This window comes from Pseudomyrmex gracilis, unplaced genomic scaffold (genome assembly GCF_002006095.1).
Source record: "Pseudomyrmex gracilis isolate BER0280 unplaced genomic scaffold, ASM200609v1 scaffold_91, whole genome shotgun sequence".
Lineage (NCBI taxonomy): Eukaryota > Metazoa > Arthropoda > Insecta > Hymenoptera > Formicidae > Pseudomyrmex > Pseudomyrmex gracilis.
This window is the reverse complement of record NW_018020675.1, coordinates 174,992-191,188: the sequence shown is the minus strand read 5'-3', so window position 1 is coordinate 191,188 and position 16,197 is coordinate 174,992. Positions and strand designations below refer to the sequence as shown.

Genomic DNA, 16,197 nt, shown 5'->3' with positions numbered 1-16,197 from the left:
CCTTCCGGTCGAGGCGTTGTCTCGACTCACCCGCTCGAGGCGTTGTCTTGAGAATTATCCTGTCCTTCCGGTCGAGGCGTTGTCTCGACTCACCCGCTCGAGGCGTTGTCTTGAGCACATTTTGTCCTTCCGGTCGAGGCGTTGTCTCGACTCACCCGGTGTCAGAGGCGTTGTCTCAGACACTACCTGACCGTCGCGATCGAGGCGTTGTCTCGATCGCCTCCGGCGCTCCGGCGCACATCATCTCCGTCGGCTTCACGAGCCCGGAGATTCAATCGGCCGTTGTAACCGCCACACCGAGGAACAGTCGTTCCTACTACTCAACCGGCCGTTCTCACGGCCCGGAACATCTTCTCTGTAAATACGCTCCGTGTACATATTACTCCCAGTAGAATTAAGCCTAACTAGAAGCCACCGCGCTGGGATTCGACTTTTCCGCACCGACCGTACTACTCGCGCGAATCATTTCGCGCCATTCAAATTATCCGCGCCGAAATCACCGTGCCGATCAATCCGAGTCCGTTGTAAATACCGTTTTGAAGTTAATAAACCACGATACGTTTCAGTATTAACTTTAAGCCTGAGTGTCGCTCTACTATGACGCGAAAACCGCGAATGACTCTAATTTTACTTTTAAAAAAGATAGATAAAAATCAAAAGAAAGTTTCGAAAAAACGCGGAAAAAATAACGTTAATTTAAAAGATAGAATACAAAAATAATAAAAATGAAGTAAAACGTTAAATGAAAAATAAATAATATTTCTATAAGAATAATAAAAATGAAATAAAAAGGTAAATAAAAAGAATAGAATTTTTTTCGCGACTCTATGCAATGTTTTTAAGAAAATGAAATAAAATTTATAAAGCAAAGAGCAGCAAATGATGATGTAAAAGGAGATGATACCTGACTATACTCCATGAATTCTGATGCTGCTTGCTAAAAGAATATTCTTTTCTTGACTGATCACATTTTTTCTTATATATCACCACATCTATGTTGTATGGAAAGTTGCAATGTTTTTTCTTATCCTTTTCTGTTCTTCTTTCTCATCTTCTCATCACGAGATCGGTCATTTTAAATTTCAAAAGTCTAATTAAGTCCACGCTATATACTCACACGCCTGAAGAAGATGACCATTTGGACTCCTGCACATAGCACAGAATAGAACCGCACGCTGTGAACATAACGCACCGACATGTCGCTCGTGGACATGACTGCGTAGTTTCAATGTGCATCACCCGTGGATATGCGCTAGTTTACGTGGCGGAAAAGTGATCACACATTCTCTTATGAGCCGCTCTCAGTATTCTCTAAACATGAAACGACAAATTTGATTGGTTGCACTAGTGCGCGCACTGAGTGCGTCTTTTTTCAATGTGTAATAGAATATTTCAATGTTAGTATTTTACTACATACTGAAAGAGGACGCACTCAGTGCGCATTAGTGCATCCAATCGATTTTGTTGAAAGTCTCTATGATTTTTAGTCACGTTGTCAGTAAGGTATGCAAGATACTAAATAAGAGATAAATCGTTACTCTCTTGAAACAATGATCGATTACTATAAGAACCAGGTAGATTTATTGGTTTGGCTACCAAATTCAATACTTATATCAGTCTCAGATGGTTTTCACAGTTTTCTTAACGCCGAATTGGTTACATGATCATAATTTATTCTTGCAGATTGCACATATAAGTGCGCTCCGGTTATCTCACTATCGCCCAATTTCTTCACCTCTAAATAAGTTTTCGATAACTTTATGTAAAAGATATCTTCCAGAATCGATTTTCTTCATTTCTGTAATGAAGCTTATAAAATGAATGGTTTATTATCTAACAAATATATTTTTATCTAGAAAATAATTATTGTAAAAGTAAGAAGAAATCGGGCATATGAGAGATTATTGGAATGCTACGCTACTGCCGTCAAACAAATCTGATATAAGCGTTGAAGAATATGTGCATGGAATCAGTGCAACTGCACAATTGCAGATCAGAACAACAAGTGCAATGTGAGCAATGAAGCAACGATATTAACATTATTTATGAATGTGCTGTGTTGCTTTTGTTTAGTCACAAATTATTGTCTACATTTTGTTGCAAAAACTGAAACAGGTAAAACAATAAATAAAATTATTAATAATCTTAGAAAATATAACCTGAATTTCAAGCTTAAATATATTAAACAATTATTTATTATCGCTTTATACCTTTTATTCTTTTTTAATAGTTTTTTTTTAGTTTTATACAAGCAATTTTTACTTAATAAAGTAGAAAATTTATTATTATATTATTATTATTATTATTTATTCATTATTTATTGGCTTTGAAAAAAAATATGTTACTTGATTAAAATATTCACAATTTTGGAAATATTCTTATAGAAAAATCCATTTAGAATTTCCGCGAATGTATATTTTATATTGTAAGATTGTTTTATAAAGCATTATAAAAAAAAAATTAAAGCGTTATAACAAAAGAGATTATAAGGAAAACCGATGTAATCAATTTATCAAAATGACTCATGTGAGAAATTTATGAAAAAAATCTGTTTGGCTTACAATTCAGTGGCGTAATTAGAAAGGAACGGGCAAAATAATTTGCGGGCTCAATAGAAATAATAAACAAATTTGTTTTGTTTTATAAGTATAGTTTTTATACAATAGTCAACTTATAGTTCATGCAATAATAATAGACTATTAGTAACATAAACAGCATTAAGTAAAAGTAAAATAAAATTTTCAATAAAAATAAACACGTTCTATCGTAAAAGTAATCGAATAGGAATCAATTTTTATAAGAATATCAAAGTAAGACTAAATATCCGCAGTAAAAATAAACACGCAATATAAGGTTAATACTTAAAAATTTACTTTTCTCACTTTGGCACTAGCAAATTGTTTAATAATTTTTCTCAAATCGCGATTTCTTGCTATTTCATTTTCAATAGACAATATTGCAAGATTTGACAAGTGTTGTAACATATAGTTTTTAAAGTAATTTTTTTTAAAACAGAGTATAAGATGATGTAATATATGTAATATATGAAATATGTCCGCGAGGGAGGAATATAAGAGGTCGTGTGTGTAAGATAAGATAGGGTAAATTAAAATCAAACCAAAGCTGTGATACTTTATATGTATATACTTCAAAGGGTAGGTTAGAAAAGAGAAGGAGAGAAGAGATTAGACAGAGCAGGAAGGGTAATAGAGATAACATGCGTACGCAAAAATGAGATATGTAATAGGATAAGAAATATGTAGAAAAAAAGAAAATGTAAGAAATGTAACCAAGTTCCCTTCTTGGCCGTCAGGCTGAAGGATTAATAAATATTAATTATTATTAAGTAATTTTTTTTATTATTTTTAACTTCAAGAAAGACTTCTCACAACTGACGCGAGTATTGTTAAAAACAATATAAAAGCTGTGCAAAAAACTTTATAGATAACAGCAGGATAACATGTTACAGTCGATAATCGCTTTTCTAGCTAAATCGTATACATTTTTGTCATAAAGATGATTTTGAAACGCGTTTCTAAATATTAATAAAAATATTAATAATAAATAAATCTGATAAATTTTTAGGATATTGTAATTCAAGCATATCTTATAGGTTTACATCAATTCATCAGAATAATTTTAATAAAGTGAATAGAAAAATTGGTTTACAATTTTCTACTATATTACTTACAATTAGTCCTTCGAATCTGCGTTTTAGTTGAACAATTATTACATCTATCGTTGAATAGAAAACAGTTGTTCTAAAATTGCTTTCTGAATTTCGCCAGCCTTTCATTGTGGAGCAACTCGTCAAGTTGCTTTCTTACTTTATTTATTCTTTTTTTTTTCAAATATAGGATTTATACCCCACGTATTTGCTAAATGAGTCGCGTCATCAATTATTATTTAAAAATTATTATTTATAAGAAATCATCATTTCTTCAACACTGCTGCGTATCATTCTGTCCATTAGAAGACACGGACAACTTTCACAGAACGCTAAGTCTATATTATCTAATATGTCTATGAGTTTCTTGCGGATTTTGCGGGCCCCGATATAATTTCGGATCCATGTGCACATTCACCTCCGATATTTACGCCACTGAATCAATCAGATAAATCTCTGCGGATAAGCTGTAATCTGAGCATTGTGCATAGGTTTTACGAGATGAGTCATTTATCTGATAATTTTACTTTTTTATAATGACAGCTTGATGTAGCACGTTTCTCTCCTTCAGTTTATCTCACCATTCGAGAGAACGAAAAAATTATTGTTGGTGAGCCGATGATACAATCGATTTGTTCTTTTTTTAAATTATTCGCCACTTTATGCACTTCTCTTTGTTGTTTTATATCACACCACATGCGTGTATTTGTTTCAATTGTTTAGAGTAACGTAACACTTATTCTAGTTCACGCCACATGCGTTTCTGTTCGATTGTATAGAGTAACGTAACACTTATTGTATATGTAGTATATCGATTACATCTATGTGTAATTTGTCATTCTACATAAAGATAAATTTGCGAGCGGCTAATAATAGTTTCGCAGTGCAAGAAGTGATAACTAGACACATTTTTCACTTGCAACGTTTGTGGATATATATACGTTAAATAATATTTTAAATAATATTTTCTCTCGCAGATTTGGAAGGAACTGTTCAATTTTTCTATCGATATGTAAACTATATATCTAAATTATCGATTGAAGAAGAAACATATAAGATTCACAATGTCTTGGATCAAGATCTCATGTATCTTGTGCATCTTCGGGTGTTTCAAAGATTTCCGACCCTCCGATTCATTTATGACGGATTATTTGACCGGACCGTGGAAAAACTTCACACCCAGCGAAGTTGGTGGCTCAATTAAATCGTCGTTTCCGTTTGATCTTAAATAATATATTGAAATAACTATAACTATTTTTAGGTGAATCATGAGATCTATCCCGTGACCACGTACAGTTACTTGTCGACGCTGGTACTCATGTTCCTGATCACAGACTTTGTCAGATACAAACCGATTATCATACTCTGCGGTCTCTCTGGTATCGTCAGTCTAGTTCTGATAATACTCGGAAAGGTCGTCAGAGTGCTACAGTTGGCCAAGTTCTTTTTCGGTCTGTTCATGTCCTCAGAGATAGCTTATTACACTTACATATATGCCAAAGTGGACAAGATACATTACCAAGAGGTGACAGGTTTCACCAAAGCGGCCTCTTTGCTCGGTCGCAGCATGTCCGGTATCGCAGCGCAATTAACAGCCTCTTTCGGTCTTCTGAGTTATCATCAAATCAATTTCTTGACTCTTTCAGGTTTGTACGATAAGTGAGTAAGAATTTGCTAAGAAATATAGCACAAATATTAATTATTAAAATAATAATTAATTAAAATAATAATTTTGACGATAACGAAATCTTTTTTCCCGAAAAAATAGATAAAATATAAGTGTATGTATAATTATATATTACACAAACATATAATTTAATTATATATTATTTTAATGCGTGTCGGGCGAGTTATGCGCATTTATATATATATATATTCTTGAAGGCACGACCTTCGCAACGGTTTGGGCGCTTTTTCTCCCCTCCGTCAAACAGTCGATTTATTTTCATCGCGCTTCTTTGAACAACGAGAATCCTACTCTTCAACAAAACAAGGAAACAACCGATTGCTTACAAAAAGTAAGATATCAACAGATGCTATCGTGCGGAAACAATGGCGGGAGATATCGCGCACTTCGCAAACTCAGAAACGCGTACGCGATGTTGGGGAAACATTTCGTGCAGGCTTACACCAACTACTACGTGATCAAGTGGTCAATATGGTGGGCTTTGTCCACCTGTGGTTACCTGATGGTCGCCACTTATTCTCAATTACTGTGGCAAACGGCGGTCAAGCCGGAGGACAAAATTTACAACGGTGCTGTGGACTTTTTATACGCGATCTTAGGTAATAGAAAAAAAAAACAAAACAAAAAAGTATCAGTTTTCTTTCAAAAAAACATTTGTATCGTGTAATTGTACCGTTGTTTTGTGTGAATCGCGTCTATTAAAATTATAAAAATGCATTATTCTTTTTCTAGGCTCAGTAAGCGTATTTTCTTCGGGAAAAGCTCAACTGAACTGGACGGTGATAGGAGACAAAGTGTGTTTAGTGATCGCACTTCTGGAAGGTGCTATAATACTGGGATCCTCTTATTGCTACAACATCTGGTTGTTGTATGCGGGATATATTGTATTCAGTGCGATTTACCACACCATGGTCACGGTGGCTAGGTAAATTTTTCATACTACAACCGAGATTTCTCTGTAAAAGATTTTATTTTATTATAAGGAATACGAAATCACAGACGATGTCGTATTTTGTCGCTCATTTTGCTGTAGCTTTGAGATCGCGAAATGTATATCCGAAGACAGTCACGGTTTGATATTCGGCGTGAACATATTTCTCGCATTACTGATGCAGAGCCTGATGACGCTTCTTGTTGTAAACACGTTTACGCTAGACATCAGACAGCAGGTGAGAAATTTGCATGTTATATTAATTATACGAAATATTGCAATATAATGTGGAAATTTTTGCTTTGTAGTTTCACATCTACGGTTGCTACTTCGTGATCTTAAGTGTGATATTTGTTATAATCACTATCGTGCAATATCGTCACGATACGACTCAACGAAAGGTGTGATGAAATAGATACAATCTTTTATTTTTTTACGTGAAACAAAGGAAAAGGCATATACTAACAAAAAACAATTTTAATTTCAGCGAGATCGAATAGCGAATGTCGAATGATATAATAAGGAAGAATAAAAATTATATAAATTACATTTATATAATTAAGTTTTATGTGTGTGATATTTATACAAAAATAAATTATAAGTGTGTACTTTTTAACAATTAATGAAAAGATTCGAATCTAGTTTAAACGCGAAGACGCGTAGTAGGGGGTTCAATTTCTCATGCAAAAATTCTGCAACAGAGTCATCTTACGTCTTTAGTTTGCTATTTGCGATCGTTTGTTTATTCTAAAATGTAATGCTCTTTCTGTAATACTTGCTACAGATAACACTGCACTTAAATCACTACACGTGATCGATACGCATGTCTAACATAGTTACGTAGTTCACAAATCATGCACGTCGTTGCGTTGGAGGGCGAAAATAAACTGTCCAATGACCGCCATCGGTTAGCGCAAGTCGCAAAATTTATGGAATTGATCAATCGCATCGCTTGATTTGCCGGACCGGCTAACATTTGCTTATCTCTTTCTGCTGTGTGTGCGTGTGTGTATGTGTATATACATATATTTGTTCGTAAAGTTGCGGCGAAATTTGTACACATACGTAAGGTGTTGTAAGATACGTTTTATGATGAATTTTCAAGATTATTAAAACAAAGCGTAATAGTTTAACATGGCGGTGTCATTCTGCGGGAGAAGAATTGTTACGACGCGGAGAAATTTCCTAAAAATTCCGAAACGACATGGATACATAGTTTTGTAAGTTTTTTTCGTCACACATAGAGGTTAGATTAGGTTATAAAAAAAGAACTTCGCACGTTTGTTAACAACTATTTAAGTATTTCTTTTTACATGATCCGTTTTGTAGCGCTTGTATATACTTGACATTATATTGTTTAGTATATCCATTATTTGATGTTATTTCGCGTTTTATATTTGAATCTTTCAGTGATCTTTATATTTTTATATATTTTTTATGCAATGTATACGTATGTTGTTACATTTGTTATATTTAAGATATGTATTTACCCATTTATATATTACAATGTAATAATTACATGATATATGTATCTAATATATACATATAAATATAGATATGTATGACACAATGTAAATATAATTTGTATCTCTTTTTTATATTTATATAAATTATTACAATGTATAATTATATATATATCATAATAAATTGATACATTTTTTCATAGTTAAAGGTATTTTTAGTAAATAAAATAAATAGTTTGTCAATTCGTGTGTGATTATATGCCTTTTTGTTTATTCAAGTATTTTATGATTTTTTATTATATTAAGACTTCCAGAAATAGGTGAGGAATCTTCAGAGAAGAATCCTTTACTTAAAGATGATAATTTACCAGAGTTCAATACAATTACTATCGAAAAATGTATAGCAGCTATTGGTAGGCAGACGGTGGAGTTTGAGGAAAAGATGAATAATCTGGAACAAATTGTACAAAGTTGGTATAAAATGTGATAAGAGAAGATGTATAGTTTTGTTTTTTTTTTATATTTTGATTTATTACCTTTTGTAATTCTTGATACAGCTAAACCAGACTTAAATGTGTTTAATGATTGTCTGCATCAAATCGAGGAGACATATCTTCCTCTGGAGACCACCTGGGGCATAGCAAAAACTTTGTATTTTGGTAATCAGAGTCTGATGCCGACAAAAAGTTACATGGGCATTCATGAACGAGCAATAAGAGCTGCTTCTAATAAATTCAATAGCAGGCCAATCTTTAAAGCGTGCAAAGAAGCCTTGGAAAATAAGGACATTGAATTGACACACGAACAGAAAAGGGTGCTTGCTAAATATGTACTAGAAGGCACTTTGAACGGTTTAGCTTTGCAAGATAATAAACAATACGAGAACTATATGGACGATACGAATTTTATCATATCACATTGCAAGGAGTACAAGACGAAATATGAGGTTTATTATATTAACTTAAATAAATTTGTACAAATAAATATGTGTTTCTGTTATTTTGATTTTTATTCTTTTTTAGGCTGCCACAGGTGCTTATAACTTGGTAATACAAAATAGAGAGATTGTGGAGGATTTTCCTGAAGATGTTCTTAGATCCATTGCGTCCAATCCGTCACAACCTATTTTAGGTCCTTGGACAATCACTTTGAGGCCATATATTTTGAAACCTTTTATGGGTATATACATATATATCTTCTTCGGTCTTTACAAATATAAACATTAAATTTGAAACATTTGTGTATGCGCAACGACTTATGTATAATGATTCTAGAATATTGTTCCGATCGCGAATTGAGGGCGGCAGTCTGGGATGCTGACGTTGTTCGCTGCTCCATGTATCAGGAAAAATCCGTTCAGACTAGTATAATATTGGAAGAACTTCGAGCCAGAAGGACAGAACAGGCGCAACGTTTGGGATACAAACACTATGCGGAAATGAGCATGGAGACTAAAATGGCTGGCAGTTTAGAGAATCTAAAAAACACATTGGAAATTCTTCGGAAAACCGGTAATTATTTTGATTTATTATCATTTTTACTTACAATAATTTGTGTATCTTAAGTGATGAGATATAATATATTTATTAGTTTTTTTTTTATGCTAACAATGTCCACTTTTCAAAAGCTTTACCTGCTCAAAAACAAGAAATCGCAAATTTAACCGAATTTGCAAAAGAGAGAGGTTTTGAAGATGACATTCTAAGAGTGTGGGACGTAGCGTACTGGAGTAGGAAACAACGTCGCAGTTTATATAAGTAAATATATCATCCTTAGCATATCAATATTTTACAATGTCAATATTTTACAATGTCAATATTTTACATGTTATATATTAAAGAAATCTGATTTCAATTGTTCAGTTACGACAATGACGAATGGCGATCGTATTTTCCTCTGCCGACCGTTTTGTCGGGTCTCTTTGAGCACATCGAGACGCTCTTCAACATTAAAATCGTCGAGAGCAAGAAAGCGGATATTTGGCATAAAGATGTTTGGTTCTTTGACGTATTCGATTTGAACCGATCTGATACGGTACCCGTTGCGAACTTTTATCTAGATCCCTACGCCAGAGGCACGGAGAAGTTCCGCAAGGAACAAGACTCGGGATGGGTGTCCATGATCAAGAACAAAAGCAAAATTTGCAACAGCATCCCGCTGGTCGCCCTGATTTTTAATTTCCCGCCACCGGTGGGCGACAAACCCTCATTACTTTCCTTCAAGGATGTGCAAGTTTTCTTCCAAAAGGTGATAGACTTGATTTTCAAGTCAGATTGTTCAAAATTCGAATAAATGTTTTATCCTTGATTTTGTTTATGGTCACAGTTTGGACATACCTTGCAACATTTGTTAACTACAGTCGAATATTCGGACATCGCTGGATTGTCGTTCGTAGAATGGGACGCTGTGTTTATTTGCGACTTTTTCATGGAGAATTGGTACTTATTGTTACTTCTATTTACATATTTCTCATCTCCGCGTTCTAAATTTTATATAACATAGTTAATAATTTAACTATCTTTTTCTTTACATATGATATTGTAATCGACAGGTTGTATGAGCCATCTGTATTGCAAAAAATCTCTTCACATTATGAAACAAAACAGCCGTTACCTGCGGAAATTATTGAAAACATTAAAAACATGAAATCTTATTTCGCCGGTTATAACTTATGCGAAGAGCTTTATCTGTCACATCTGGATTTGGAGTTGCATTCCAGGTGAATGGTAACCCCATATGATAATAAAAACAATCTTATCTCAATTCTAATAATTTACGTGACTATTCTTAGTCTTCTCAGAATTAATGTAATATTTGTATTTCATTATATTATTGTTTAATTATTGGAAAAAAAATTTGTAGCGGTACATTTTGGGTGCCTATGATGAAGCGTCTGTGGCCACAATATTTTGTGTTGCCTCTCGAGAAAAGGGACGTTCACGTTTGTTCCTTCGAGGCGATATGGAGCGGCAGTTGGGCATCTGCGTATTACAGGTAAATACAATAAATTACGTATATAAATTTACATAAAACTGGCAAATAATGATGCTACATCATTGATTGCAGTAAGATTTGGTCGGAGATGATTGCTGCCGATTTGTACAAAGCGTTCCAAGAAATCAAACCGAACGACGAAGCGCAGCAAAAAGAGTTGGGCGCGAGATTTCGCGACACGTTCTTGTATCTGGGCGGTAGTTATCCGGCCGCGGAAATTTTCAGAAAATTCAGAGGAAGAGATCCAAACGCGCAGGTCTTGCTGGAAAACCTTGGATTAATACAAGCAAGAAAATAAGCTAAGTGATGCGATTATGTAATTAGGATTCGCTATTTTTTAGCAAAACAAGAACAGATGAGATGACTCGCACAGCGCAGTCTTCTCATTCTGAATGACTCGTCGATGTAAAAGGAGATAAGGTAGAATTTATGTAATTATTATTATCTTACAGATAATAATTACATAAATAATAACATGTAATTATATTTAAAATATATGCAGAGATCTTTTTACTGAAAGAGATGTGCATAAAGTTAAATGTGAATAAAAACAATAATTTGATGTACCAAAGGACAACAATTATCTTCTCTTTTATATTTATTTCAAGTTTATATATAATTCAGGTTCATATCATTAAGCAGAAAAGACATAATCGAGCAAAAAAATAAAATCACAGAATAACACTTCGTTAAAATGTAAATTTAAAACAAACAATGTAAAAAAGAACTAACATCTCTTGTTTCTAAATGGAAGCTTCACTTATAAGTACGAATTCTGTTGGGATGTTTATTTTGTAATTGACATAATTTAGAGGTGAGTTCCGCCAGCGAGTAAGTCTGAAACATAACATTCACCAATGTTGAGAAATATAAAGATTTATTTCACATGATGTCAGATAATAAAAAAAAAAAGAATTAAAAAAATACTTAATACACAAATTTACAAGTAAATGTAAGTATATTAATGACACTTACTCTTTTTTGCACCGCACGAGAGGTGTTCGGAATTTTCTTGGCGTTTATTGTATTCTCTTCTATTTTATCTATTGCCTGTAATATAAATCCAGAATGATCATAAACAAAACTTGTATAATCAACTTCTTATCAAAAAAAAAGCATGCAACAACTGCACATCAAATAGATAAGATAAAATTGATCGTACCAAGTATTCCGGTGACACGCTTTCTAAATACATTATTCTATTCTCGATATTCTTTAATCTTTCATAAACGTCTTTGGGTACAGGTTTGTCAATTCCTATCGAACTTTCCACCGTAGAAATTCTATCGTCTAGTACAGAAGAACAGCTGGTGAAAGTGTTAGAAATTTTGTTGCTTGTGCTTGTTTCGCATAAAATCGAGTGATCAACCGTTTGCGGTCCCCACGTGTGCGATACTCTGTGAACTGAAAACAGTCACGCGAACGTACATATTAATTTACGCCTCGATCACATTAGTCACGCGTTATTATTATCGCATACCTTTTACATGACTTTTGGAATCCTTGTGTCGAACAAGAATGGCGTCTACTCTCGCACAAGAATATTCCTTGTCATTGTTCTTTTCGCTGTAATAAAACGTTACATATAATATAATAAATTACAAATCAATATCAACAAAAAACGCGCACATATTACATTTGTACCAACCTGTCGTTGCAAAACTCCATTACATTTTCAGCATTTACTTGCTGACGTTTCCTTTCTATGAACGATTGTATTCTACGATTCAACTCCTCCGTGCTCGCTCGGATTTGCACGAGATTCGGATCGACATCCTCGATTTCGTTATCGGTCTCGCTTTCTTTGTTTACCCTTGCGGTTCTTGAAACGTCTCTCCTTTCCAAAAATTTAGCGAAGTTTTTCGGCTCCAATACAAATCTACCGTCTAAAGTATGTCGTACGAGTTACGAACCGTTCTGAACGATTATGTATACATATATTGGAAAAATAAATATTTCTTGTGAAAAACTTAGAGAAATTTACATTGGCATAACCAACGATATAGTTTTGTTACATTCTTTATTAAAGTTTAACAAAAACGCCATTAAGTGAGAAAACTTATATTAAAATATTTTCAGAATATATTAAAACTCTTTTTAACTTGATAAAAAATCTGCTATTAATGGCCTAGTTTACATCGATCGCTTAATATTAAATCAGCTTGGTAACTCTCAATAATATGTAAACGATGTCATATTAAGTTGGTACGATACGCCTTCTTCACGCGCATCAAAATGGTACGTGCATCAAGCACATTTATTACCAATGTAAACACCAAAATTTATACATTGAAAAACAAATTTTATTTAAGCACATTCACGCACAACATCCTGCGAACGGCTCTTCATGTCCTTATATTCATTATTATAGTTTAAACAAATTTTATTTGATTCGCGCACCAAGAATTATGTACGATGTAAACTAGGCCAATTATTTATCGTGCGGAGAGTAAAGATTTTTCACAGGAAGAAAAGTGTTTAGAGGCTTTAAACCGTTCACTACAGGTGCGTTCGCTTTGAGCGCTCACATGCTTTGAGCGTCAGTCTCTTTGTTCTACGTTTAAAGAGATACGGATTGGCGCTATAATCCAAAGCGAGAACGTACCCCTACATCAAGAAAGATCTAACTCAATTATAAGAAACTGCAACTATCGACACGGAAAAACAAAGCATACGGTTAAACTCCAAGTTAATTAATGAAACCGAATTATTTACTATTTGCCCATGCGCACTCTTTGTTTTCTTTCCACTCTGGTTCTCCCGTTTCGTACACTTCTTTTTTCCAAATAGGCACCGTTGCCTTTAACGTATTGATGGCGTATTCCACCGCTTTCAATGATTCTTCTCTGTGTGGTGATGAAATCGCTATCACAACGCTCGCTTTGGACACAGGCACTTTTCCGAGACGATGATATATCGCAATGCCTTCTACATCCCATTGCGAGCGAATCTTAGTACAGATGTTTTGCATCTCTTTCAAGGCCATTGATTCATAGGTTTCATACTCCAGTGTAACCACCTGAAAGATTCAATTTCAGCATAAAGATTTCATTCAGTTTGTTTTCACGTGCTTTTATTACTCTTTATATATATATCTGATATTTAGTAAATCAACGGAAACAAAATATTGTACAACTACCTATTTGCTTAGATTGTTTGATTGGTGTATTATTTTACCTTTTTATCGTTAAAGTTGTCTCTGGTGATACCAACAAACTGGGATATCGCACCGCAATTGGAAAACGTTATCAGCTCCGTAATTTCTGCGACATTTAATTCCTCCCACTGCAGTTTGACAAAATTCTTCGGCTCCTCCATGTTATCCTAGAAAGTAACATGTGAAAGTAAACAAGTGTTTTACAAGCAATATACAGCTAGAAAGTATTATCGTTTCAGTTAGAAGAGCAATTGTCATTCGACAAACCTCCGCTGAGCGGTGGGATGACTGCAATTATATCCGTATCTTGTAACACAAGGATTTTATCTAGCTCGACAAATTCTTCGTTAACAGCCAATATCACTTGGTCACGTATACTTTCCAGATGATAATCCCGAGTGATAAAGTGAAGAAGTTCGGCAGCATATAAGATCTTGGGTGTGATGATTCTACTTTGTTTTCTACCGGCTAATTCTCGTGCTTTCGCAAAAAACAGCACCGTTGTTTCTATTTGTTCCGTAGGATCAGCCATCATAAGGCACAAATGGCTCACGCGTACACACTCACACACCGAGAGACGCGTCAGAGCACGTGCGTTACACGTTAGCCAATCGCAAGAGTTGAATCCTAATCCACGTGCCCCGGAAGTTATTTTATAAATCTTTGTATCTGAAAAGCGCACATTTCTTGACTTTAGTACTTTTGCAGAATCCACAAATTTTGCACACAACAGTAAATTTTTTTATTTTTTTTATTTTTTTATTTTTTACAATTTACTATTGTATATTTTTTAGGGCGTTTTAAAATTAATGAATAACGAACATAACATTGTACGCGGGAGCATTGTTATTAACAAAAAAACGATATACATTATGAATACTTTTAAATGTTATTTTTTTTAATTTGTCAGAAAATACATTTTTTATACGTAACTTTCTACTTAAATAATAAAACGAGTCTCTTGTAATATTTATATTACAATGTGCTCAACGTATCGCTGTTAACATCGGTAGAAAAGACAAAGACTGGAAAAAGAAATTCTCATCGCAGTCTTTGGTTTCGTATTTTATCTAATTTTACGTGTTTTCTGCCAAAATATTGTCCAAGTACTTTATCAGTGTGTTATTACGTATATCGATGCGAACTCCTAATAGCTAACTTTGTCAGCTATTATCTTCTTGTTCATGTATTTCAAAAGGTTTTGATAAAAAGTTATTTTTTGCTTCAGCTTTCTATTCTCGTTCACTATCTTCCTGCATTTCGTCCGCGTCTCGTCGATAAAATTTTGAAATCTTATCCACGCACTTTCGTTCATAAAATCTTCTTTTCTTGTGACTCCCAAAGTATCACTTTGGTATCTCAGTTTCTTTAATTGCCGCAACCTTTTCCGTTTACTTGTTTCTTTTTTGTTCTTCTGTTTCTGTTCATTATAAGATTCAGTTTCTCTGTAAGGATGAAATACTATTTTGCAATGTAAAACTACAAAAAAAAAAACATCAAATATAAAGGACATTATTAACCTCTTGGTTGATCCAGTAGAATTGAATGTGTTATCGTCGTCATCCGTTGAGATATTCAATATCTTGTCATCGCTCTCATCTATGAAATCATCTTTAACTGTTGAATTATTGATTATTTCATTTTTGTTTTCGTTTGCCAAATATTCCATCGCTTTATCGATATTTTCATCTTTTTTGATATCGGCTATTTCTACTGAATTTATTGTTTTAACAATATCTTCTGGTTTACTAGTTTTTATTGTTGGAAAATTGATTATTTTATTATTATTTTCAACTGTTTTTTCAATTGTATTATTATTTTCAACAGAATCAATTGTTTTGTCAGCATCTTTAACATTTGTATTATTATTGATTGCTTTGCTGATATTATTAAGTGTTACATCGGTAAGATCGTTGTTCAAATCTCCGATTATAACAATCATTTGCGGCGAGGTGTTTGGTCCAACAGTTAACACCTTAGAATCATCAGATTCCATTTTATCTCTGGTTTTGGGTTCGATATTAGCGTGCTCAATAGATTCCAAACTGAAATAATTGTTTGCACTTAGTACGTAATTTTTTATTTAAACACAAAAACACAACTTCTCCCACCTTTTATCTTTGCTTTCTGCGAACGAGGGATCTATTGAATTAAATAGGAAAGAATTCTGAACAAATTCTACTGTGTCTAAGTTATTGTTTTTCTGAGGAACAGCTGAACTTTTCAACATTCTTCTTATTAAATTGATGTCTTCGTAATTTCTATAATCCTCCGGTCTGAAGTGCTTGCTGCATACAT

The 16,197-nt window shown here is 33.8% G+C and overlaps 4 protein-coding genes across 6 annotated transcripts; 2 read left to right on the top strand and 2 right to left on the bottom strand.

Annotated features, from left to right (window-relative positions):
* The first annotated feature begins 1,436 nt into the window (after nt 1-1,436).
* Nucleotides 1,437-6,864, top strand: LOC109855497 (thiamine transporter 2-like). Of its 3 annotated transcripts, none has more exons than XM_020429809.1 (9): nt 1,437-1,574; nt 1,684-2,012; nt 4,645-4,854; nt 4,929-5,313; nt 5,552-5,953; nt 6,087-6,279; nt 6,388-6,523; nt 6,594-6,686; nt 6,773-6,864. In XM_020429809.1, the coding sequence occupies exons 3-9, from the start codon at nt 4,732-4,734 to the stop codon at nt 6,797-6,799; spliced, it is 1,359 nt and encodes a 452-aa protein (XP_020285398.1). In that variant the 5' UTR covers nt 1,437-1,574; nt 1,684-2,012; nt 4,645-4,731; the 3' UTR covers nt 6,800-6,864. The 3 variants fall into 3 exon arrangements, with proteins under 3 accessions (XP_020285398.1, XP_020285397.1, XP_020285399.1); XM_020429808.1 differs by having other exon boundaries at nt 1,684-2,115; XM_020429810.1 differs by lacking the exons at nt 1,437-1,574; nt 1,684-2,012 and adding an exon at nt 4,249-4,277.
* Nucleotides 6,865-7,401: 537 nt separating this feature from the next.
* On the top strand, nt 7,402-11,247 carry LOC109855496 (probable cytosolic oligopeptidase A). Its single transcript, XM_020429807.1, has 11 exons — nt 7,402-7,505; nt 8,055-8,218; nt 8,306-8,694; nt 8,771-8,927; nt 9,023-9,259; nt 9,376-9,505; nt 9,611-9,995; nt 10,074-10,186; nt 10,300-10,467; nt 10,611-10,742; nt 10,815-11,247. Exons 1-11 carry the CDS (start codon nt 7,420-7,422, stop codon nt 11,038-11,040), a joined length of 2,187 nt encoding a protein of 728 aa, XP_020285396.1. The 5' UTR covers nt 7,402-7,419; the 3' UTR covers nt 11,041-11,247.
* A 76-nt stretch (nt 11,248-11,323) lies between these two features.
* LOC109855498 (molybdopterin synthase catalytic subunit) lies at nt 11,324-14,259 on the bottom strand. The gene is made up of 8 exons (XM_020429811.1): nt 14,167-14,259; nt 13,920-14,066; nt 13,458-13,761; nt 12,391-12,628; nt 12,223-12,308; nt 11,905-12,146; nt 11,718-11,792; nt 11,324-11,579 (listed from the first exon to the last, which is right to left on the bottom strand). The coding sequence occupies exons 2-8, from the start codon at nt 14,058-14,060 to the stop codon at nt 11,499-11,501; spliced, it is 1,167 nt and encodes a 388-aa protein (XP_020285400.1). The 5' UTR covers nt 14,061-14,066; nt 14,167-14,259; the 3' UTR covers nt 11,324-11,498.
* Nucleotides 14,260-14,946: 687 nt separating this feature from the next.
* On the bottom strand, nt 14,947-15,685 carry LOC109855505. Its single transcript, XM_020429825.1, has 2 exons — nt 15,420-15,685; nt 14,947-15,344 (listed from the first exon to the last, which is right to left on the bottom strand). Exons 1-2 carry the CDS (start codon nt 15,566-15,568, stop codon nt 15,047-15,049), a joined length of 447 nt encoding a protein of 148 aa, XP_020285414.1. The 5' UTR covers nt 15,569-15,685; the 3' UTR covers nt 14,947-15,046.
* Between the last annotated feature and the right edge of the window lie 512 nt (nt 15,686-16,197).